The 27,568-nt window shown below is 33.7% G+C and overlaps 1 protein-coding gene across 1 annotated transcript; it reads left to right on the top strand.

Moving 5' to 3' along the window:
* Positions 1-1,013: 1,013 nt before the first annotated feature.
* Positions 1,014-23,705, top strand: LOC114330101 (uncharacterized). Its single transcript, XM_028279418.2, has 2 exons — positions 1,014-1,165; positions 23,300-23,705. Exons 1-2 carry the CDS (start codon positions 1,109-1,111, stop codon positions 23,663-23,665), a joined length of 423 nt encoding a protein of 140 aa, XP_028135219.1. The 5' UTR covers positions 1,014-1,108; the 3' UTR covers positions 23,666-23,705.
* Positions 23,706-27,568: the final 3,863 nt, after the last annotated feature.

Genomic DNA, 27,568 nt, shown 5'->3' with positions numbered 1-27,568 from the left:
TTGGGACTTTTTGTTCTCTAGACTCTAGATGGTATAATTGTGTTAATTTTCTCAGTGGAGATTAGTTCTGGCGTCACAATATAAATCATAAAGATGGATTCCACAAGTATAGTCCCAGTAGAGTTTGTGTGGCTATTCAATACATAATTCGGCCAAGTATTGTTTGCTTTGAGTCTCAGGATGGTCATAAAGGCTACCGCCGCAATATATAATTCCAGCGGAAGGAGACCTGTGATAGCCTCTAATGAAGCAGTTCCGGTACTACTCAAGGCTCCTGTTATATTTAGAAGCGCTTGTCTTTGTAGGGTGGTGAGAGTGGTCACACAAGAGTGCAAAGCCGTCTTTCTCCACCAGAGTACTGAACCAAAAGTGACTGTCGGTCGTATCACTGATGTGTATAACCAACAGATCACCCTTGGTTTCAATCACCAGGTTTCACCTACAACTCGTCTGCAGTCCCAGAAGAGTCGCTTAGCCCTATTGGTTATATTGGTAATATGAGTATTCCAATTGAATTTCGAATCCAGGGTTATCCCTAGATACTTAACCTCATTGGTTCTTTCCAGTACCTCTCCAAATAGTTTCAGCTCACTTAGTTCAGTAAGCTTCCTCTTATTTGTAAAAACTACCAGTTTACTTTTAGAAGGGTTCACGGAGAGGTTCTCTTTCAGACACTAGTTCTCTATGTAATGAAGGGCATATCGCTTACTATTATAATATCATTTGCGAAACTCTGGACCCAGATTCCTTGGGCGCTTAGCCCATGAATCAGATCATCGACAATATATTAATAACCATTGTGAGATAACCATAATAACCATTTTGTGAGAGTTTCACTAGTACTAAAACTACTAAAACACCTAGTATTAAATTTTGAAAATGTGTCAGAACGGCCATTGTAAAATAATTTCCCTATATTATGATATTTAATTAAGTAAATTAATACAAACTGTTAGTCCTAAATTTCAGTTATTTGAAAACAATACAATTGGTAATTATATAAAATTAAAAACTATAAAATCAACGCCCTACTTCTAGCTTTTATTTCAATATTTTGATATTTTTATATCCAACACAATTTATCGATGAAAGTCTGTTATTTTTCGTCATGAATCTAGAGCTTCTGTTCACTGTATTAAGCCTATTTGGTGTACTATCTCTCAATGTAAGTCTACTGAATTATTATTTATACACTATGATTTTTAGATTAAGTTGCAAGGTTTCTGCGTTTAATGTAACAAAACACAGGTTTCTAACTATGTTGAATAATTTAATATATAATATACTACTCCAAAAAACTAATGCACCACCTTAAAAATGGGTCATTTTTGATGTCTCGAGTTTCCTAAACCTGTTATCCGATTTAAGTTATTTTTTTAATATGGTATAGCCGTATTCTTTAACAATATCGCTGTAGTAATATTGTTGCTAGGCAGGTAAATTGTTATCGTATACCGGGTGTACCATTCAATCTCTGTTTTTTTCTCAAAGTTCGCCACACCGTGTGCTGTGGAATATTCTATAAAATTATATATAAAATTAAAACCCAACTATAGCCTCAGGTTTTCTTACCATTCTGCTTTTTGATTAATTCGCTTATGTTCGATAATAAAAAAGTTAGGTACTTTAACGACTAGCCATGTTCTTCATTAATAGAGGGTGTTTCTAAATAAGTACGACAAACTTTAAGGGGTAATTCTACAGGAAAAAATAATGGCAGTTTCCGTTATAAATAGTGTTGCCCAAATGCAAGACCAAGACGAGACTTAGAGAGTCTTGGTCTTGGTCTTGCGGCAGTACGCCTGGTCTTGGTATTGGTCTTGGTATTGCGCTCCAGGTCTTGGTCTTGGTCTTGGTCTTGCAGCAAGAGTCTTGCAAGTCTCGCAGTTGCTCATTAGCCTATTACATATCTTAGAACAACGTAACAGAGTAGGTCAATTTTAAGCTTTAATATCACAGCCATAGTAAAGACCAACCAAATTAATAAATATCTAAACAACTGAAACCGGTTGGGGTTTGAACCTACGATCTAAGCGATCCGTGTCTATTTTCTAACTAACCAAAGTTTATTAGGAACTTACGTACAGTAGGAAAAATGAAAGAATACCCATGAACGAACATATAAAACACGCTGTATTTTCCTGTCACCGTGTCACAAAGAAAATTGCCCAGCGCAAGTACATGTAATAATAATTATTACATGTACTTGCGTTGGCCAATTTTTTGTGTGACACGGTGACAGGAAAATACAGCTTGTTTTATATGTTCGTTCATGGGTATACTTTCATTTTTCCGACTGTATTTTTTCAAGTATTTGCCATTGACAATGTGTGATTGAAAAAGCATTCAATTCGGTAACAGATGTGCACAATATAAAGGGTCAGAGGGAAAAAGGATGAATGTAAATTTTTGGTCATTTTGAGATTTTTGTGCAATCTGTTACCTTAGAAAGAGTACTATCAACCTGTGAATGGACAAGGGGAAATAAATATGATAATCGTCTTAAAATCACGTCAGAAGATTGGATGCAAGGGGTAAAAACAATGAATATGTAACTTTGTTTCTCATTTTACCGAAAATGCTTACAGATAGACATTCATCGTTTTTCCCCAGGCCCTTCATAATATGTTAATGCCAGTTCTCATTTTGGTACCGAATACCAAACCGAGAATTATACACTTCTTCAAGCAATTAAGGCACTCCCTTAAAAATGGGTGATTTTTGATGTCTCGAATTTCCTAAACATGTTGTCTGATTTAAGTGAGTTTTTTAATATTATATAGCCTTATTCGTTAACAATATCGCTGTAATAATATTGTTGCTAGAAGTTAAATTGTCGTTGTATAGGTACCCGATAACTTATCAGCACAAATGAGTGTACCAATCAAACTGTGTTTTTTTTCTCAAAGTTAGTATCATCCTGTGGAATATTCTATCATTTATAAACTACTGAAATTAAAACCCAAACTACAGTCTGATATTAACATTTTGTTTTTTCATTCGCTTATGTTGGTTAACAGTAAAGTTAGGTATTTTAACAACTAGCCATATTTTTCAGCAATACAGAGTGTTTTTAAATAAGTATGGCAAATTTTAAGGGGTAATTCTAAACAAACGGGTCATGTTACCCGTATGCTCGCCAATTGTGAATATTAAATTCTTAATTGTATGTCAAAAATGCCTAATAACTACCTCTTAAAACCCACCAAATTTCATTTGCATATCTCAACCGGTTTTAGAGCAATAAATAAATCGTCTGTTTGTAAGAAAAATTTTATATTTCGGAACACCCCCTATTTCGGAAACGAAGCATTTGCGAATATACATTTATAAAGCAAACTGTCAAATTATTTTTCGTGCAGAATTACCCTTAAAGTTTGCCATACTTATTTAAAAACACCCTGTATTGATAAAAACCTGGCTAGTTAAAAAAGTACCTAACTTGTTATTATCCAACATAAGCGAATGAATCAAAAAACAAAATGTTAAGAAAATATGAGGCTGTAGTTGGGTTTTAATTTCAATATTTTATAAATGCTAGAATATTCCACAGGGTGGTGCGAACATTGAGAAAAAAAATACAGTTTGATTGGTACACCCGGTCTACAATAACAATTTACCTCTCTAGAAAGAATATTATTGCACCGATATTTATACAGAATAAGGCTATATTATTATCAAACATTAAAATCAAATAAATAAAAAATCAAATTATCAACCACTTAAATCGAACAAGTTTAGGAAATTCGAGACACCAAAAATGACCCTTTTAAGGTGGTGCGTTAATTTCTTGGAGTAGTGTATATCAACCAAAGAGTAACAAATGAACAGTCGATTGATAAAACAAATGACAAATTTAATTTACTTGGTGTCTGTTTCTGTTTTTGTTTTGTTTGTAGTTTTTATTATTTTTTGTTTTTTATTGTATTTTTTTATTTTGTATAAGCTTTGTCCACAAATTGGTAAAATTTTTTGACAATAAAGCATACCTTACTTACTTACTTTAACTACCCACAGAAAAAACAGCTTACAAATGCCTCGATATCTTTACTAAATATTTGGGTATTTGGTTACACGGTATAGCCGGCACGGCATTATCTGTTATTAGTCTGTCTCCTTATCGTAGTCACACTCAGCAGAAAAAATATACATAATAGTCTTATTATTCTATATATCGATATGATTTTTGTGGTGTTTAAATTCCTAGAAATCTAATTAAGGAAAAAAATGAACTACTTATTAGGTAGGTATATTTTTTATCAGCAAATGACATATTTTTAAAAAGTTTCGATATATTAATTTATGAATAGAGAATATAGGGCGGCTATTCTCAAAAGCTGGACAATTAATTTCAGAGCGAAGAATGTATGTTTGTTTATGGTATTGTTCGTAAGGCGCATAAGTCCAATTTTACAAATTTCTTTGCTTCTCATAGAGCACCTACCTAAGAAGGGTCCGGACAAATAATCCCCGGACAAATAATTCCGGATAAAAAATTCCCACAAATTATCCCTGGACAAAATATCCCCACAAAAAATCCCGAACAAATAATCCCCACAAATTTTTTTGGACAAAATATCTATGGCTTACAATACCGAACTAAAATCTGAATACCGGTGCATATTTTGATATTTGAAATATCGGGATACCGGTCTTAAAACAGGTATTCTAATGTCTAGTCTAATTTCTAAAAAATACTTATGTTTGTTAACTGCTCAGACTTTGAAAATACTCTTTCGAAAGGTACTGATGTGGCAGGTGTTGACAAATAATATTTTATAGCCAAATAATAAAGCTCAGGGAAAGTGGATTTGTATATTTTCCAAAATTCCATCGGGTTAATTTTTCTTGCAAAATGTGGCATTTCGAAAGAAAATGTGGCATTGGGTAGTAGACGTAAAACATAAACAATCGCTTTATATTGCCGACACCGCCGCATCTCGATGGTGCCATACTTGGCTCGGCACAGTTTGTTTATCTTCAAAAAAAAATTATTGTAATTAACTAATATTATTTTAAATTGGATTTATATTGTGCATAAATTCAATTTTTATCAACTAATGTAATACCAATATACCGGTATTTTTAGATAAATACCGGTTTTTAATACCGGACAAAAATCGTCCGGGATTCCGGTATTCGGGATCCCGGAATCCCGGTATTGTAAGCCCTATAAAATATCCCCACAAAAAAATCCCCAAGAAATATTTGCTGCCGAATAGTTCTCTAAAACTTTTCCCGAAATTTTACCAAATTTCGAATTCCAATTTCATGCTGAAACTTCAAATTTTACATGACAAAGGAGTATGAGTTTTTTCAAAAATCGTGGAAGATATGGGGAATGGGCTAAGACCCCGTTCTCTTGACAGGCGCTTAACGCGCGTTTTGATAACGCGCGATTACAACTACATACATTTTACTTAAGGCCGTTCACATGCCAAGGCGCGTTTTAGGTCATTATTTTAGGTTATAAAGTTTTCAGAATGGAATTGGAATCCCAAATTTGGTAAAATTTCGAGAAAACTTTTAGAGAACTAATCGGCAGCAAATATTTCTTGGGGATATTTTGTCCGGGATTTTTTGTGGGGATATTTTGTCCAAAAAAATTTGTGGGGATTATTTGTCCGGGATTTTTTGTGGGGATTTTTTGTCCGGGGATTTTCTGTCCGGGGATAATTTGTGGGGATCTTTTGTCCGGGATTATTTATCCGGGGATTATTTGTCCTAGCTTCACCTAAGAATATACCCGAATTAATATACTTCATAAAACGACCCTCAGTTCTAATTGCAAGGCGCAAGTCTTGCAGGCTTAGTCTTGTTCTTGCTCAAATCTTGCACGGTAAGTCTTGGTCTTGGTCTTGCTCAAATTAGGCGGTCTTGGTATTGGTCTTGGTCTTGCAAAAACGCAAGAACAAGACCAAGACTGCAAGACCAAAACTAATTTTGGGCAACACTATAGTTGATTTTTTAACCAAGAGGAGTAAACTAAAAAGACAGATTCACGCCCAAGAAAGTTACTAGAAAAGTCACCAAATTCATCTTCTTTTTTTCGTTGATCATATCAGCTTTCGATGATAATCCATACATATTATATTATACTAACACATCGCTAAAGAGTTCTAAAAAGAACTGTTTTTATATAAAAGTAGACTAAAAATCTAAAAATTAAAGGAATAATGCAGAAAACACAAAAAATCGCCGATAGACTTAATTAACCGATAAAATGAAAGAAGTGCCAAAATTTCATAAATGTCATTAGTGTCAAAATTTAATAACAGTGGAGTAAACTTGCCTGCATTTGGACCAATTAGAAACAAGCATTACGGCGCGGTAAATTTGAATCACTCCTCTTGGTTAAAAAACAAACTATAGTTATAAACATATGTCCGCAAATGCTTCGTTTCCGAGTTACGGGATGCTGAAATTTTTGTTACAGAATGACGATTTATTTATTGATCTAAAACCGGTTCAGATATGAAAATGAAATTTGGTAGGTTTTAAGAGGTAGATATTGCGCATTTTTTGAAATACAATTAAGAATTTTATATTTTTCATTGGTGTGCATACGGGTCATATTACCCATATGCACGCCAATGGTGAATATATAATTCTTAATTGTATGTCAAAAAATGCGCAATAGATACATCAAAGATGTGTAGATGTACGCAATAGCAAGCTCTGCGTACCTGATCCGGTATTGGACCATCAAGATAAATATTTGATGTTATATACAGTGATGAGCGCGCTAATAACCGGCAGAATAACGTAAAAGATGGAACATACATTAAGTTGTGAGATAAAAAAGAATAAAACTAATGGAGGTGGGAGCTTTAGCGATAAAGACCTATAAATTTACATTCTGCTTATTGTTTTCCACCTTTAGACGTATCGGATGAGTTTGGCAACTGCCACTGTGACAGTGGCATATTTAGTTGGCATACTCCTCTGATACGGATAAAGGTGGGAAACAATAAATATAATGTAAGTTTATAGGTTTCTATCGATAAATTTCCACCTCCACTAGTTTTATTTCTTTTTATCTCACAACTTAATGTGTGTTCCATATTTTGCGCATTTTTTGACATACAATTAAGAATTTTATACTCACCATTGGCGTGCATATGCCACGGAAGCATGCCTTTCTCCATATGGCCTTCGCTTACTCCTTTTCAGAAAGCCGGTATAGATTTCCAAACGTGATCGAAAGTCTATTAAACCAACAAAAGGATGTCCAATTGGATGTTTAATGTTCAGTAGGAAATATCTACGTACCTACACGATTAAAACAAAAGTCCATTTATAGAGAGGAAAAGACAATTTTGCTTACAAGTCCCTCTACCAGAGAAAAGAGGTAGAAAAGTTCTGCATATCAGGATATAAAACGTCAGCAAATTTCACCAATGAATAAACTGGGGTGTTTTAAACAATTCACAATAGGTTTGTTCTAACATCAGTTTCAAACGGTTTGAAACCATCAGCGAATAGTGGACCAGCGCGAGTAGAGGGGATAGCACTGGTGACTGTATTATGTTTTCTCACTGACCAACTGTTTTCTGACGGTTTCTAACTAGTTTGACTGTTTGCTAGAACAAACCTATTATCTTCAAAAACTCCCACATTCCCATATAGTCCATGAGTCTCAACAGGATTTATGTCCGACAGGAGACGACAAATAAACCTATCACTTTATGATAGGCTTACCTAGGAACACCTAACATAATAGGTAGCCCTTATAGAGGGGTGCGCAGTAAAATCCTTCGGTACGGGGTTGGATTCAACCAGGATATTTGCTTTCTTGCTCTTTTTAAAAGAATAAGGCTATATAAGAATAAGGCCATAAGATATTAAAAAAGTCACTTAAATCGGACAACAGGTTTAGGAAACTCGACACATCAAAAATGTCCCATTTTTAAGGTGCTGCGTTAATTTCTTGGAGTAGTGTATTTATATTGTCAATAAAACAGATATTGTTAAATCGTTATAAGGTAACATACAAATTATTCGCTGTTGATTTCTGTTTGGTTCAAGAAATTCGTACATTTCATTTAACATTCAAATGGTTAGAGGGATTGATTTATACTTTTTTCCATTTGTTGTGGAACGTGCAATATTGCTTTAACGTTTAAAAAAGAAACACAGCAGACATAATATTTCTGTAGAAAAGAGAAAAGCATATTCTAGTCTCTGCAGAAATACGAAGGAACCTGTACAAAAGTAATTTAAGTTGGTTTTAGTCAGCCGTTTTTCAGTTATTAAAAATTAGAAAATTAGAAAAAAAAAAAATAAAAAATCAATGGGAAAATCCCAATAGTTGGCTGTATACCATAGTTTAAAAAAACCAATACATAAGTAAAAACTTCGAGATGTATTCTGGTATAAAATCGTTTATTTAAAACTATAAAATGTCATCGATTGCAGAACGTTTTCGTTCTAAACAGAACATCTTCAGTGCCTAGAATGAAGTATTTCCACGTTAGTTTAAAGCAAAAGGTTAAAAATGTGACTGTTAAAATGAAAAATGTGGGAATACTTACATCCTGCCGAGTATTTTGAAACTAGCACACTGTAAATAGTGTTAACATCATCATATATGGTTTACATAATGTAATATGTTAAAATGTTATGACTACAAGTCGATGTTAATGGATAAAGTGGAACACATGCTAAAAGGGTGCCATGGTTCCCTGCTCGAAGATGCTAGGTACTTGCCAATTCAATGGGCACAGACCAACTGAGAAAGTATGAAGTGGATATACAATTTGACAAGGGTGACATGACATGACAAGATAAAGCCAATTTTTGGTTAAAGTTTCATTTGATTTGGATTTTTTAATAAAATGGGAAGGTTTGTCTGCAAAAATAATTTAAATTATTTGAACAATAAAATCTACTGTAAAGTTTAAATTAGCAACTCTCTATTCCAGAATAACTTATAGATTCATTAATTTTAATGCAGATATATTACATGGTTTAAGTTGTGACGTCATCGGATGTGAAATGACGAGATGAAAGTTGAGTTTTGTTGAAACAAGGAAATACACTAAACATAATAAAAGATAATTAGACTTGCGTGGAAAAACAAAGCTAAACAAGCCGAAAAAACCAGAATTTAAGAGTATTTTTATGTGATGAAATGTTGGTTGCCTAACAAGGCAAGCAGGCAACAGGTTGAAGGTACACGGTAGAATATTGCGAGAAAAGAGTATATATACAAAAGGTGGCTATTTATTGTGTTAAATTTATTATTATACTACTGTAATGAATAATTATGTCTGTTAAAAGTTGGAAAATAGTTGTTAACAAAATTAAATAACTAAAGATTACTGTTAGTGAGGTAGATATATGTGTGAAGGATATGATTGTATATAGTATTGTGAAATGAATAAAAGTATGTAATAATATAATAAAATTAAACTATGTGACATAAAGTCTAATTCATCTTTATGTAGTTTTGAAAGGACTGAATGAATTGGAGGTAATGTATCTTGATAGTCTACCAACGTAGAATAGTGAATAAAATAATTAGAATGAGAGCTACCAATATAGGTCAAATTGTGGGTTGGTGTCAGTATGTAAAGAAGAATCTAAATTGAATGAGTATATGAAATAGAAAAGTATGAGATTGATTTCTATTAGTGATAGTGGAGTGAACAGACTGAACTAAATGAAATATATTTAAGTGCAGAACTTTATGAACGTATGTGATTGCAACTGAAATCAAACAAATGAAAAATGTGAAAAAATTTATTTTAAATTGGGATAAATGGATATTGGAAGTTGCCTGATATGAATGTAAATGAAAAGATAGATGAAAAAAGAAGAATAGTGAATGCAATAAAACTTAAATGTTATAGTCTGAAAGAAGTTTGACTGAATGGGTCGTAATGGATATAGGTGTGCAGTATCCTATTGTTAAGTAAAGTCTAAGAATCTAAAAAGAAAGAAGTGACAGAATGTTACTAAGTAAGGAAAGTGATATATATGACAGACCAGAGTGATTGGATGTATGGTGTTTTTTATTATTGTAAGCGGAGATGAGAGAAAATAAGTAAGTAACATATCAGGCAACAGGATAAGTGAGTGTGAGGAACATTCCAAAGAGACAATAAACCAGACCGATTTAAGGATTAATAATAATAAGAGCCATTTAAATAAATTATGAAAGAAATGGTGAGATGAGATATAGAGGACCTGAAAAAGAGACAGAGACACAAGGTCAAACCAGAAATGACTAGGAGTGGAGAAAAATATGAAGGATAGGAAAATAGAAGAATCAAAACTGTGTTAGGGATGGGATAGTGGGGGAGGCAGTAATGAAGTTGAAAAGAAATTGCAAGTTGAGATATGTGTTAATGGGTGATTAGTATGGAAAGAGAAGATTGTTATAAACTAGTGGGGTAGTGGAAAAAGAGGGGGAGGGGGAAATGGAGAATAGGAGTAAAGGGGAAGGGGGTGAGGGGAATAATGAGAGAAAACTAGGGTTGGATTAAGGGAATAGTTGTCGATGGATAGGAGTAAAAGGACGATTTAAAGTTGTTTGACGATTAACGCAATTGGGGCTGGTCCTCATGTCTCTGGAAATCTCAAGGTCCTCGTACCAATCCAGGCGTAGATTGTTTCTGTCTTGGATGTTATGAATTAATTTAACACCATCAGGGATGTTAAGATGATGATTATTAACTTTTAAATGACGGGAAAAGGCTGATGTAGTGTCTCTTTTAGAATGTTCAGCAGATCTGGTTGAGAGTGATCTGTAAGTCCTGCCGATGTAAGAGGCATCACAATCAGAACAAGTCATTCTATAAACACCACTACGATTCATATAGTGTATTGTATCCTTAGTATTTGTCAAAAAGTGGCCAAGGGTATTTCCAACTTTGAAAGAAATATGTATATTCTCAGAAGAGTTAGATACAATACGTTTAATCTTTTCAGATAGATGTGGGTTATGATATGGTAGTGGCCTGTAAATAGCAGAAGAGGAAGATGACTGATGGAAAGCAGAATTTTGAAGCAATTTAGATTCTCTTTTACGGATGAGTTTATCTATTATAGAGGGATCGTAACCATTGTTGACAGCTATTTGTTTTATAATGTTGAGTTCTTTGTTGAATGAATCTGTTGACATAGGTATAGAGAAAAGTCTGTGTATGAAGCTTCTAAAAGCTGCTAGTTTGTGTGATAGAGGATGATTAGAAGAAAAATGAATTACATGGTCAGTTTGGGTGGGTTTACGAAAGATACCAAAGTTGAATTGGTTGTTAAGTCTGGTAATAGATAAATCAAGGAAATTAATGGCCTGAGAAGATTCTAGTTCCATGGTAAATTTGATATTAGGGTGAATTAAGTTAATTTTAAGAAGTAGTTGTTGAGCTGAGTCATGATGTCCAGCGATGAAGACCAAACAGTCATCTACGTAACGAAACCAATGTAAAATTTCTGGATTTTTCATAATGTGATTGGACTCTAAATGATCCATAAAGACATCAGCTAGGAATGGGGATAAGCAACTGCCCATTGCTAAACCATCTGGTTGTTTATAGAATTTGTTGTTAAATTGAAAGAAATCTTGAAATAGACATAATTCAAGGATATCTATTATCGGTGAAATGACATTGGGCTGAAAAGACTTGTTGACTAAGAGTGATTTTACCAGACTTAAAGTTTCGATTTTGGGCACTGAAGTAAATAGGTTGCTTACATCAAAAGAAAGCATAGTTATGTCTGGATTGAGATTGATGAGTTGAAGTTTATCAACTAATTGGTATGAATTTGATACAGTAAAACGGGGTGTGAAGTTGATTAAATTTTTTAAGGTGTTGAGTATGAATTTTGATAAAATAGAAACTGGAGTGTTAATGAAACTGACGACAGGACGTATAGGAATTCCAACTTTATGTATCTTGGGTAAACCGTACAACCTCGGAATAAGAGGGTTGCCAGGAAGTTTGTTGTAAGGGGCCTCATAATTGGATAAAAATTCAGAGTGTTTTTTGATGTTATCTTTCAATTTAATTATGAATCTCTTGGGAGGATCAGTTGGTAAAATAATGAAGTGGTTGTCATCTAGAAAAGATGAAACTTTATTGTTGTAAGTATCACGGTCTAGAATAACCAAACAATTACCTTTATCAGCTTTAGAAAAAATTAGGTTGTGATTAGCAATTTTATGTTTAATTGATTTAAGAGTTTTGAGAGGAGATTGAGCTTGTTTAAATGATAGATTATCAATAAAAGAAGAGTTCTGAGAAGAAGAAGGATTTGAAGATGAAGAAATCTTATTTTTATATTTATTTATGTAACGGTAACAGGAATTTCTAGTTGACGTTCTTTGTGAAAGAGATAATGAAAGTTTTGGGTTACTACATCTGTCTCAATAGATAGACTCTCAAGATCGTGTAAAGATAAATCTTTAGGAACGGAGTATTTGATACCATAGTTTAATAATTTAATTTCATCTGTTGAAAAGCTGATATCGGTAAGGTTCTTTATTCTAGGGTGAAATTGAAAATCTGAAAACTTTTTATTGTTATTTCTATCCTGAGAGGCTTGATCATATACAGTTTTGTCTCTAATGAGACTAATAAGCTTGTTATGCTTTCTATTGAATTTAATTGTGTTAGAAGCATCTACCTTGTCATGCACATCTGTCAAAAAATTATTGAAGTTAATTAATCCTATAATATCAAGCAAAGAATCATACATTACCTTAAGCTTAAAATTGATGTAATTAAGTTTACTATAATGTGAACATATCTCTTTTTTCATAAGTTTTATCTGTAGTGAAGTCCTGATGTTGGGTGGTACATTTTTTGATGTCCTGACTATACTAAAAGTTGGTCTCAAATTCAAAGTTTTTCCAATTTTAGTATAGTCAGGACATCAAAAAATGTACCACCCAACATCAGGACTTCACTACAGATAAAACTTATGAAAAAAGAGATATGTTCACATTATAGTAAACTTAATTACATCAATTGTAAGCTTAAGGTAATGTATGATTCTTTGCTCGATATTATAGGATTCATTAACTTCAATATTTTTTTGACAGATGTGCATGACAAGGTAGATGCTTCTAACACAATTAAATTCAATAGAGTACATAACAAGCTTATTAATCTCATTAGAGACAAAACTGTATATGATCAAGCCTCTCAGGATAGAAATAACAATAAAAAGTTTTCAGATTTTCAATTCCACCCTAGAATAAAGAACCTTACCGATATCAGCTTTTCAACAGATGAAATTAAATTATTAAACTATGGTCTCAAATACTCCGTTCCTAAAGATTTATCTTTACACGATCTTGAGAGTCTATCTATTGAGACAGATGTAGTAATCCAAAACCTTTCATTATCTCTTTCACAAAGAACGTCAACTAGAAATTCCTGTTACCGTTACATAAATAAATATAAAAATAAGATTTCTTCATCTTCAAATTCTTCTTCTTCTCAGAACTCTTCTTTTATTGATAATCTATCATTTAAACAAGCTCAATCTCATCTCAAAACTCTTAAATCAATTAAACATAAAATTGCTAATCACAACCTAATTTTTTCTAAAGCTGATAAAGGTAATTGTTTGGTTATTCTAGACCGTGATACTTACAACAATAGAGTTTCATCTTTTCTAGATGACAACCACTTCATTATTTTACCAACTGATCCTATCAAGAGATTCATAAGTAAATTGAAAGATAACATCAAAAAACACTCTGAATTTTTATCCAATTATGAGGCCCCTTACAACAAACTTCCTGGCAACCCTCTTATTCCGAGGTTGTACGGTTTACCCAAGATACATAAAGTTGGAATTCCTATACGTCCTGTCGTCAGTTTCATTAACACTCCAGTTTCTATTTTATCAAAATTCATACTCAACACCTTAAAAAATTTAATCAACTTCACACCCCGTTTTACTGAATCAAATTCATACCAGTTAGTTGATAAACTTCAACTCATCAATCTCAATCCAGACATAACTATGCTTTCTTTTGATGTAAGCAACCTATTTACTTCAGTGCCCAAAATCGAAACTTTAAGTCTGGTAAAATCACTCTTAGTCAACAAGTCTTTTCAGCCCAATGTCATTTCACCGACACTAGATATCCTTGAATTATGTCTATCTCAAGATTCCTTTCAATTTAACAACAAATTCTATAAACAACCAGATGGTTTAGCAATGGGCAGTTGCTTATCCCCATTCCTAGCTGATGTCTTTATGGATCATTTAGAGTCCAATCACATTATGAAAAATCCAGAAATTTTACATTGGTTTCGTTACGTAGATGACTGTTTGGTCTTCATCGCTGGACATCATGACTCAGCTCAACAACTACTTCTTAAAATTAACTTAATTCACCCTAATATCAAATTTACCATGGAACTAGAATCTTCTCAGGCCATTAATTTCCTTGATTTATCTATTACCAGACTTAACAACCAATTCAACTTTGGTATCTTTCGTAAACCCACCCAAACTGACCATGTAATTCATTTTTCTTCTAATCATCCTCTATCACACAAACTAGCAGCTTTTAGAAGCTTCATACACAGACTTTTCTCTATACCTATGTCAACAGATTCATTCAACAAAGAACTCAACATTATAAAACAAATAGCTGTCAACAATGGTTACGATCCCTCTATAATAGATAAACTCATCCGTAAAAGAGAATCTAAATTGCTTCAAAATTCTGCTTTCCATCAGTCATCTTCCTCTTCTGCTATTTACAGGTCACTACCATATCATAACCCACATCTATCTGAAAAGATTAAACGTATTGTATCTAACTCTTCTGAGAATATACATATTTCTTTCAAAGTTGGAAATACCCTTGGCCACTTTTTGACAAATACTAAGGATACAATACACTATATGAATCGTAGTGGTGTTTATAGACTGACTTGTTCTGATTGTGATGCCTCTTACATCGGCAGGACTTACAGATCACTCTCAACCAGATCTGCTGAACATTCTAAAAGAGACACTGCATCAGCCTTTTCCCGTCATTTAAAAGTTAATAATCATCATCTTAACATCCCTGATGGTGTTAAATTAATTCATAACATCCAAGACAGAAACAATCTACGCCTGGATTTGTACGAGGACCTTGAGATTTCCAGAGACATGAGGACCAGCCCCAATTGCGTTAATCGTCAAACAACTTTAAATCGTCCTTTTACTCCTATCCACCGACAACTATTCCCTTAATCCAACCCTAGTTTTCTCTCATTATTCCCCTCACCCCCCTTCCCCTTTACTCCTATTCTCCATTTCCCCCTCCCCCTCTTTTTCCACTACCCCACTAGTTTATAACAATCTTCTCTTTCCATACTAATCACCCATTAACACATATCTCAACTTGCAATTTCTTTTCAACTTCATTACTGCCTCCCCCACTATCCCATCCCTAACACAGTTTTGATTCTTCTATTTTCCTATCCTTCATATTTTTCTCCACTCCTAGTCATTTCTGGTTTGACCTTGTGTCTCTGTCTCTTTTTCAGGTCCTCTATATCCTATATCTCATCTCACCATTTCTTTCATAATTTATTTAAATGGCTCTTATTATTATTAATCCTTAAATCGGTCTGGTTTATTGTCTCTTTGGAATGTTCCTCACACTCACTTACCCTGTTGCCTGTTATGTTACTTACTCATTTTCTCTCATCTCCGCTTACAATAATAAAAAACACCATACATCCAATCACTCTGGTCTGTCATATATATCACTTTCCTTACTTAGTAACATTCTGTCACTTCTTTCTTTTTAGATTCTTAGACTTTACTTAACAATAGGATACTGCACACCTATATCCATTACGACCCATTCAGTCAAACTTCTTTCAGACTATAACATTTAAGTTTTATTGCATTCACTATTCTTCTTTTTTCATCTATCTTTTCATTTACATTCATATCAGGCAACTTCCAATATCCATTTATCCCAATTTAAAATAAATTTTTTCACATTTTTCATTTGTTTGATTTCAGTTGCAATCACATACGTTCATAAAGTTCTGCACTTAAATATATTTCATTTAGTTCAGTCTGTTCACTCCACTATCACCAATAGAAATCAATCTCATACTTTTCTATTTCATATACTCATTCAATTTAGATTCTTCTTTACATACTGACACCAACCCACAATTTGACCTATATTGGTAGCTCTCATTCTAATTATTTTATTCACTATTCTACGTTGGTAGACTATCAAGATACATTACTTCCAATTCATTCAGTCCTTTCAAAACTACATAAAGATGAATTAGACTTTAAGTCACATAGTTTAATTTTATTATATTATTACATACTTTTATTCATTTCACAATATTATATACAGTAGAACCCCGCAAATCCGAACTAATTGGGGGGAAAGCCTGTTCGGATTCCGAAAAGTTCGGATTATCCGAAAGTTAGCCTTAACTAGTAGTTCAAAGCTTTCATTGTGATTTTGAGTAGCCAAACGTTCTCGCAAGAGTGTGGACAATATTTTTAGACTCAAGTTGACTACGAGAGAACCAAAGTAAATTTGTGTTTAACCTTTATAAACACTTTATAAACCTATACAGGGTGTCCCAGACTAATTTAGCCACGCTATATCTCTTAAACGAATAGAGATTTTCGAATGGGACAAAAAGTGGTCTATTCTACTTGTAATACACTTTAATATGGCGTAGAAAAAAATCATCCCCTAAATATTCATCCCTTAGTTACAACCCCTAACTTTAATTTTTTTAATAGCACCCTGTATATTTTTTTATAGTTTTGGATGTGGTCTTCTATCGTCTATTCAACACATTTTTTGAAAATAAAATCTGTTCGTAAATAAGCAAGAAAATATCAGTTTAGTTTTGTTAATTATGTGTCCCAGACTAATTTATCCAGACTATATTTCTTAAACGAATAGAGATTTTCGAATGGGACAAAAACTGATCTATTACATGTGTAATACACTTTCATATGGCGTAGAAAAAATTCATCCAATAAATATTCATCCCTTAGTTACAACCCCTAACTTTATTTTTTTTAAATAGCACCCTGTAAGTTAGGGATGAATATTTATTGGATGAATTTTTTCTACGCCACATGAAAGTGTATTACAAATGGAATAGGTCAGTTTTTGTCTCACTCGAAAATCTCTATTCGTTTAAGAAATATAGCCTGGATAAATTAGTCTGGGACACACAATTAACAAAAATAAACTGATAGTTTCTTCGTTATTTACGAACCGATTTTATTTTCAAAAAATGTGTTGAATAGACCATAAAATACCACACTCAAAATTATTAAAAAATATACAGGGTGCTATTAAAAAAATTAAAGTTAGGGGTTGTAACTAAGGGATGAATATTTGGGGGATGATTTTTTTCTACGCCATATTAAAGTGTATTACAAGTAGAATATATCAGTTTTTGTCCCATTCGAAAATCTCTATTCGTTTAAGAGATATAGCGTGGCTAAATTAGTCTGGGACACCCTGTATATTAAAGTATAATATTTATTTTTAAGAAATTTTAAATGTCGAAGTCCTAGTAATCCTACATTGTCCAATTTTCTGGCTTTTTTGTCTTGAATTTTTAAATTTTTTTCACTTTCCGTTGGTTCGGATTTGCCGAAAGTTCGGATTCGCGGGGTTCGGATTTACGGGGTTCTACTGTACAATCATATCCTTCACACATATATCTACCTCACTAACAGTAATCTTTAGTTATTTAATTTTGTTAACAACTATTTTCCGACTTTTAACAGACATAATTATTCATTACAGTAGTATAATAATAAATTTAACACAATAAATAGCCACCTTTTGTATATACATATACTGTTTTCTCGCAATATTCTACCGTGTACCTTCAACCTGTTGCCTGCTTGCCTTGTTAGGCAACCAACATTTCATCACATAAAAATACTCTTAAATTCTGGTTTTTTCGGCTTGTTTAGCTTTGTTTTTCCACGCAAGTCTAATTATCTTTTATTATGTAGTGTATTTCCTTGTTTCAACAAAACTCAACTTTCATCTCGTCATTTCACATCCGATTACGTCACAACTTAAACCATGTAATATATCTGCATTTTTAATGAATCTATAAGTTATTCTGGAATAGAGAGTTGCTAATTTAAACTTTACAGTAGATTTTATTATTCAAATAATTTAAATTATTTTTGCAGACAAACCTTCGCATTTTATTAAAAAATCCAAATCAAATGAAACTTTAACCAAAAATTGGCTTTATCTTGTCATGTCATGTCACCCTTGTCAAATTGTATATCCACTTCATACTTTCTCAGTTGGTCTGTGCCCATTGAATTGGCAAGTACCTAGCATCTTCGAGCAGGGAACCATGGCACCCTTTTAGCATGTGTTCCACTTTATCCATTAACATCGACTTGTAGTCATAACATTTTAACATATTACATTATGTAAACCATATATGATGATGTTAACACTATTTACAGTGTGCTAGTTTCAAAATACTCGGCAGGATGTAAGTATTCCCACATTTTTCATTTTAACAGTCACATTTTTAACCTTTTGCTTTAAACTAACGTGGAAATACTTCATTCTAGGCACTGAAGATGTTCTGTTTAGAACGAAAACGTTCTGCAATCGATGACATTTTATAGTTTTAAATAAACGATTTTATACCAGAATACATCTCGAAGTTTTTACTTCTGTATTGGTTTTTTTAAAATTAGAAAACTTTCGACACTTTCAAAACTCGTCGATTTTTGCGAATACAAAAGCAACCTCATTAGGAAAAATGAATCCATTTATTTGTCAAATAAACATTTTTTCTATTTTCTTAAAGCATTTGAATGTATTTTAATTAAATAAATTGCATACATTCTTCTTTTTGTGTCAATAAATTTTTATAATTAAAAAAATGGACAACCTGCATAAAGAATTACGTTATTGTTTGTATTACTGAATAGAGAATAATCTTTCAAATGAGTTAACGCAAGACCCCTATTCTCATTAAAAAAAATATTGATTGCGTCATCACGCCCAGATAGCTGACCGCACTAGTTTGATATATCTGTTACAAAATCGTAATTTAAAAATAAAAAATCGACCTGTTTCGGGATTTATGTCCAAACTCAGTGATGGAAGCAGTAATAAATATATTCCATTTGGCTTTAGTCATTATATAACTAAAAAATAAAATAAAAAAAGAATATATTAGGTATTTGAACCATGTTGGGACCAATCAAAACAGATCAAAATGAATATAGAAGCAAAACAAATATAGAGATTAAGAAAGTACTAAAAGTCCTAACAGAAGATATGATGACCAAAATAAAGCGATGTAGAACTAAATGGCCAGATCACGACTGGCGATCAGGAGATGAAGCAGTGACATACGCGATGATAGAAAGACCAAGAGCAAAGATTTTTCAAACCCCGGTGTAAGAGATTTGCAAGGAAAACTAGAGACAGATCGATCAGAAGATAACATAAGTAAAGGGGACTGATCCTTCCAAGAAGTAGGATCTAGAAAGCTTTTGCGACTAAACCCCACATTTACTTTAAACAAATTCAATATATTCAGCTCTACCTTTTTATGATTGTCCATTTACAGTGTGATGCATTTTGTAACTAACATGTAGAATTTAAAGCCTCTTTTTCTGTATTCAAAACCAGTTGAAATAAATAAAATTTAAAAAAAGACTAAGTTTTCAATCTAATGGCATATAAAACAACATAATGTTGCTCTACATCCCACCAAACTGAAAACAATGGGAACCTTCTCTGGTTACACCTCCAAGGCTTTTACAATTTGCAAGCCATAACGGATGCTGAGACTAAGGAAGATGAGGGAATTTTACAATTTATAATTGACGTCAGATCTGCTCAGCGCGGTAAAATTCCAACGAGAATGGTTCCCTTCATACTCCAATAAGAGTGAACAGGTAAATCAAAAATGAATAACCATTTACAATTTCGTTGCCACACGAAACTACAGCCGCATCATTATTCTAGTCCAATCAGAGAGTGCAGCAAGCACCTCTACCGGTTTCGAAACTTATTAGTCTCTCATCAGGAGGCACATATCCTGCTCTCTCTGATTCAACCAAAACAAACATGCTGGGGTTTGCTTTGGTTAGATCAGAGAGAGCAGCATATGTGCCTCCTGATGAGAGACTAATAAGTTTCGAAACCGGCAGAGGTGCTTGCTGCACTTTCTGATTGGACTAGAATAATGATGCGGCTGTAGTTTCGTGTTGCAACGAAATTGAAAATGATTATTCATTTTTGAAAAAAAAAATTACTTTCGAACCTACCTCTTGTTTGGAAGAAAAGTGGCACAACCCAAAAAAGGCATAATTCCAGATATTTTGTTAAATTGACTTAAAAATACTATACTTTTGCCAGAAAAACTGTGACATAGATGGTTACTTTCAACTTCGTAAGATGGCGGTAGTGTCATTATTCATTTGGCGGCAAAGTGAATGTTTTTATTTCGGAACAATGACACTTTTGAGGAAACGTTCGACGTGAACGAATCTTTATTTAACACGAAAACCGTTTTATTTCGAGAAGTGTCCTAATAGCTATTTTCGTTAATGTTTAAAAAAGTGACCAATATTTAAAAAGAAGTGACATAACTCAAAATATTAATCTTTTTTCTTTGTTAAATCAAATATCGTAGTTGTTGTTTTACTTTTTACACAATAATTAGAAATATATTCTTCGTTTTTAATTTATAAATTTTAGCAGCTACAACTTAGATTAGTAAATTAAGATTTAAAAAATCCATTTTTGTGTCTCCTGAAAACAGTTCTGTCTCTGTAGAGTAGGGAGTGTGAGTCAAGTCCCACAGCACTTATTCCACAATTGACCCATTGCACATCCTCCCAGGGGGTTGTCGTCCTTAGTTCATCATCCATCCTGCCATTTCCAGGAAGGTGGACAAATCACCTGGTGACATCTCCCCTATATCGGCAGGTGTAGACCAAGGCTCGCCGAACGCATACTCTCGTATTGACGATAACGGACATTCACATAGGGCATGCTCGACAGTTTCGTCATCTCGTTCACACCTCCTGCATAGAGATGTGTCTACTAGCCCCAGTGTGTGGAGGTGTTTTCTTAGTTGACAATGGCCAGTTAAAAAACCAACTGTCAAGTGTAGGTTTTTCCTGGTCATTCTCGAGTACTTTTCTGATGCTGACTTCCCAAGGTTCCTTGTTGTTACCTTGGCGAGTCTACATCTTGGCCCTTATTCCCATCTTTTCACGGTTTGCGTGTGGGAATGACATTTGACAATTTCCGCGATTGTTGCAGTTGACCAGCCAAAAAGATCACCAGGTCCTAAGAGTCTTAGGCCTGCTGCCTTCCTAGCTGGCTGGTCAGCAATGCGGTTGTCTTTATTTCCATTGTGTCCTTTAACCCACCTCAGGATGATGTTGTTACCATCCGAAGCTTGGACTAATGATTCATGACACTCCATTACTAGCCCTGATATGACACGTGGTCTGTTCAGGGTTATTAGCGCTTGTCTGCTGTCTGTGCAGATTATTATAGTTTTGTCGGTTATACCTTTCCGATTATCTCTTTTGCGGCTATGGAGATACCAGCCAGTTCAGTCTGAACTACGCTGGCATTTTTGCCCATACCCCATTTTATACTAAGGTTCAGTGATCTGGAGTATATTCCGCATCCTGAGCCTTCTTCCGTTTTGGAGCCATCGGTGTAGATGCAATATGCATTTGCCACGTTTGACTGCCTATGTTGTCTTCTTTCGATTTTGTAGGGTTTGTCGAACACAAACATAGGTTTAATTGAGCCGCATCGATGGCCCGCATGTAGCTGGGGCAGTGCCTCCAGCTCACCCCGCCAGAAACGACATCTCAATTGTCCCATTCCTACATCAAGGTTTACACCCGCTGAGCGTAATCTCATTCTCGTCTTCAGCGCCACCTCTCTGACATATATGTCTAAAGGGGTAATGACAATGAGCAACTCCATTGCAGCAGTTGGTGTTATTTTCATGGCACCTGTTATATTTAGACAAGCCATCCGTTGAATATGGTTTAGTTTGTTGATCGCTGTTGCCTATAGCACTTTTGGTACCCAAGCAATGGCTCCGTAAGTTAGCATTGGCTTAATGACAGTAGTGTAGATCCAGACGACCACACTGGGTGAAAGGCCCCAGGTGCGTCCGACCGTTCGCCGACACTGTTCATAGGCAATATATGCTCTTTTAGCTATACTATCTAAGTGAGCGTTCCATGTTAGGTTAACTTTCTGTCTGAGGGGTGGAATAACTGATACGCTTTTACTTGTTGAGTCGTTTTATTTATACTCGCATTAGTATAAGCTGGTAGCACCGCACCCAAAGAACATCTCGTGTAGAAAGAGACACTATCTTTAATGTGGAAATATTACGTCTGATCACCAAAATAGAATGACGAATGTCTAATATAATATTATGAATTCCCTTGTTATAGTTTTACTGTTTATATATTTAGAAATGCCTATTCAGCATCGACCATGAAAAGTGTTTATAATTGACTCTGCAATTATTAGTTGAATCGTGATCTGGGCTAACAATATTTATATAATCGAATGAAGGTTGTAATATTGTTATGATGACATAAATAACTGAAAGTAATTATCGTAGATAATTACAGGGTGTTTTTAAGATATATCTACTGAGTACAGATGAATTCTTGTCCAGAAGTTCAGACTGCAGTTTAGAATCCTAGGAGGTATTAAGCCCGTGATCCTTCTTTTTCTGGTGAAGAAGATCATCTCTGTCTTTTTTGGATTTATAGAGTGTTTTTTTTTAATCTGAGAGCAACTTGTAATCTCTCGCATAGTGTGTTCTCACCGCTTACCGCTTTGCAAGACGGTTATACCGTCTGCATAGGCTATTGTGTAGAAACCGTTCTTGCTGAGTTGGTCAACCAGGGTATCCAACACTATGTTCCAGAGGAGTGGTGATAGCACACCCCCCTGTGGACATCCCCTCGTAACCATCCCTCTAACCAAAACGTCTTCTGCATTTATGCTTATTGCTCTATTTGACAGCATACTGAATATCCATTCGCTCACGGCCAGGGGGACATTCCTGACATTGAGCTGTTGGGTGATGGTTGGGAAAGTTTTTTATCAAACGCTCCCTCAATGTCTATGAATATACCTAGGGTGGATTCTTTATTTGGAAAGAATCCACCCTGAAAACAGTTATTACACTGTTTCCGGATGGGCTATTGTTTGTTAATTCATATTGCGTACAAACCTTAAAAACTATATTCTCATTATGTTTTTTTTTATATTTTACAGCCTATTGAAGAACTCATCGACCCAAGTAAACAAAGAGAAAAATTTAGTCAGGAGTGCAAAATGGAACTGGGCCTCAAAAAAGTAAATTTTCCAACGACTGATGTAACCGATGGTAAAATAGCAGATTACTACTTTTGTTATTCAAAGAAGATCGGACTATTAACTGATGAAAACAGATTCGATAAAGACATACTGAATGGGTTGAGTGATCCGTTCAATCGGGATTTATTACCTAAAGATATCGGTGACCGATGTAGTACCCATAAAAAAGTCACTAAAAAGGAAATTCTACGGCTACTTACTTGCATAAAAGACGCATACTTGGAGTTTAGTAAATATGTGTTAAGAAAATTTATTTTAATTTAAAAACTGTTTTTTTAATAATAGTTGTTTTATTACATAATAATGTTGAGTTTCGTTTAACCTTCCGATGACCAACCTTTTTTTGTTACACGGATAACCAACGGGGGTAAAAATGACCCCAAGTCAAAAATGACAATTGACAAAAAAATGAAGTTGTTTTAAGAAATGTAATAATGTATTCGTAATTTTAATGTCACTATTGTATCAATAAATTATAAATCAACATTAGTAAAACATATTTTTAATTACAACTGAACAAAAACAGGAATCATCATTCTAACCTTAGAACTAAAGAAATTTTAAAATAGACACTAATTACGTCGCCACCGGTTTAACAAACAATTTTTTTCAATATTGAAATGTTTCTTATATACTATTCCACATAATAGACGGTATTTACTTAATATAAAATTGGAATATGGAAGACCAAGGGAGTTCGTCTTTGACCCCAAATTCAGAAAATATTTTTTTTTCGTAAAATATAGGGATTTTTTTTATTACAAAATATGAGGGTATCTAGAATGATATTAAGGTCAAATAAAAAAATAACTTAAAGCGTTTAAAACTGAAAATATTTCTGAATTTATGAAATAAAAACATGCATTGGGGTCCAAATTTACCCCCTTGGTCATCCGAAGGTTAAAAAAAAGAATTGAAAAATTTCACGCCTCAAAAAAATGTACTTTGGTACTATGTAAGTTACATCATATGGTGCATTGTACATGTGCATTGTACAAATGGTACAAAAAATGTAAAATCTTCTGTGCATTTAAATCATATCAGACAACGCGGACACTTGTGGGGCCATATCGTAATATTTTCCAGTGACATTTCTCCTGTCTCATATAAAATTTATACCATTTTGTTTACCTTGGAGTTTAATAGAGTTTTTGAAGAAATAGTATTGAATTGTGTGTGTGTTTACTACGAAAAATTACCAGAGAACGGCAGTTCTCGCCAGTGGCGCACACCTACACCCCCTACACGCGACACTATATATACACGAAATTTTCGATTTTCTAAATCTAACTGAATTGAAAATTGGGCCAACTCCCATCTTAAAGTTCAGAAAAAGACTCACCCATTCATATATCAACCATCCATTTTGGTCCAAGGGTGTGGATTTTACGGCCCTTCCTATTTAGGGTCTGTTTTTCGTTCTCGTCCCCAAAACTCCCAAAAACTTCGAAAATTTAACTTCGACCTCTGCGGCTTCTAATAGAAGCGATCATTACCTTTCCAACGATTGTTTAATTTTGAAAATCGTTTAACCGTTCAAAAGTTACCGAGCTCAGAAATATGAGTAAATTTTTTTTAAAAAAGGGAAAATGTTTGTGGATATGTATGTATGTATGTATGTATGTATGTATGTGTGTGGTAAAGTAAAAGCGATCTGAATTTTTTTTTCTGTGTTTGAAGAGGGGGTGAGGGCCGATTCAGAACCGGTGTAGTTTGTGAGTTTTGACTACCCATAAGCCAGTTGTAGGACTTGGTAAGTACAAAACGGCATATTTTTTGGCGGTATATATCTTCGGTTCAAGAAGAGACAGGAGAACAGTCAATATAACAAATCAATAGCGTTGAGTTAAGCTTTCAAATGGTCTCTAAGCTGTGAGGATCAGACATACACACGGCTCAGTATAGCCGAAAAACTGAAAAACTAAACATTGAAAATTTTGGCTTTTCGACAATAACTCAAAATTTCAATCTTCGAATTACGCCAATAACTGAGCGTTTGCAGAAGGACTCTAGACAAATCTAACGGTGTATACTTTATATCCGGAAAAATTAGCAGCACAAATTTTTTCCAACTCAATTGCCTCAGCAATATCAACAGCAATATCTGTAGGGCAGTTACACACCAAAACGGCTCCTCATACTGCCCAATTTTTGAAAACTATAAATAATATTTTTAATGGTCTTAACAGCAAATATTGTAGTGATAGTAATCCAAACAGAAAGCCAATGTCAACTTTAAGCAAGTCAACTGAAAACTTAAAAGCAGGTTTTGAATATTTTAAAAAAATTAAAGTTTTTGAAAATCAGAAAGAGAGAAATAATATTCGCTGTCTACACGGCTTTCAGTAGACCATTTTGTCAGTTTTATGTTTGCGGGAGGAACTTCAAAAATATAATGTGTCATATATTTTCTGAACCAAGATTCTCTAGAAAAATTTTTCTCTACTGTGCGCAATAGAGTTAGTCTAGTGCGTTCATAAAAATAACATATGTTTTTACTGAATAACAGGAGGTAGCTGGTTTGTCTTTAGTTTCATGAGTGGAAGAGAATGATGCTAGATCACAAGTATGTGTTTTATCTCGTCAGGTATTAATGACGCACAAGTAAATAATCGTGGACCCAACTGTATGTTAAACTACACTGTTAGTTTTAGTTTCTATATACAGTAGATATTAACAAGTATTTTATAATATCAGGAAAAGAATATCAGTATTTCTTAAAACCTTGGAATTATATGGAAAACTTTTTTATTCAGTTTAGGGAAAAATGTATTATTGATAAAAACTTGCATGTCCTAAAACTCAAAATGAAAGAATCAGATGTCAAATATTATGAGTCGTATACCAAGTTTGTTAAAAAATATTAATTCTTCTCAAGAGTAATATACCTTCATTTTTAAAGCACTTTCATATAAATATGAACGTGGTTTTAATTGTTCTCGACTTTTAATAATAAAATGTTTCAATATTGTCAATAATGAAAGTACTTATTGAGAACAAGAAATAATAAATATCTTTTTTTCCTAAAATTTTAATTTTACAATCTTAGTTTGAAAAGAATTAACATTCAAATATACTTATTTACTTTGTTTTGAAATATGATCTAATTAGTGATGTTTTAAACTTTCTAATCCTGTCCGTTTATCAGCTTTTACCTATTTTTCCTAGGCAGATGGCCCTCAACTATTTATATGTTGTAAGTTCCCTGTCATTTTATCAAGATATATGTATACCAAATTTCATGCCAATCCAATGGATTCTTTAAAATTCGGAGGTTTTGCAATATTTTACCTGGAGTGAATGGGTTAGATCTGGAAAGAAATTCTGTATATCAACTTCAAATAGTTTATTTCGCATTAGTTCTGAAAATATCATTCTTTTACAAATTGCAAAAAATAATTTACATGTGAATTATCACTGCTAATCTTATTATGTGTTTTCTATTTTGTTGTTTTTTTTGTAGTGTATTAATAATTGAATAATTTTTAAGAAACCTCTTCACTATTTTTATTAATCAATTTTTAGCGTTTTATCTGAAGTAAAATCGGAATTCCAAAATAGAGATTACAATCGCGTTAAAATTATTTGTGAAAATGCTGAATACTACCCTTATATCGTTGTTTATTACGCCAGCCAAGCAACTCAAATTTATTTTTCAATCTTGGCAAAAATTTCAATAAATGTCGCCACCGTCCAGCCAGTTAGTACTTAGACTTGAGGGGCAAAGAGGTGTAAGTGGGCGGAGTTTAACACTGAATTTGGTTTTACCTTAAGGTGAGGTATCTATATAGTTATTAATCAATGATCAGGTAGAGTAAGATCGAAGCACAGGTCGACAGGACGCATGCGAATGTGGCGAAGTTCTCAACATGAAACACTTAACCCGTTGAATGCTGATGGCCTCTAACGGCCGGTTTCACAAAGTAAAGTTAACTTGTGGTTAAGAGATAACCAGAAGTTACATCAAAATATGCGTTTTAGTTTCAGGTCAACGGCGAAGTATGGTTAACTCACAGAATTTTTAACCAGAGGTTGGAGTGGGTTACCCTTATGGGTATACCCAGAAGGGTAACAATTATGAAACTGAAACGCATATTTTGGGGTAATTTCGAGGTTATCTCTTAACCACAAGTTAACTTTACCTTGTGAAACCGGCCGTAAGAACTT

Source organism: Diabrotica virgifera, chromosome 7 (genome assembly GCF_917563875.1).
Source record: "Diabrotica virgifera virgifera chromosome 7, PGI_DIABVI_V3a".
NCBI lineage: Eukaryota > Metazoa > Arthropoda > Insecta > Coleoptera > Chrysomelidae > Diabrotica > Diabrotica virgifera.
The sequence above is the reverse complement of the archived record's forward strand: the minus strand, read 5'-3'. Positions and strand labels throughout refer to the sequence as shown.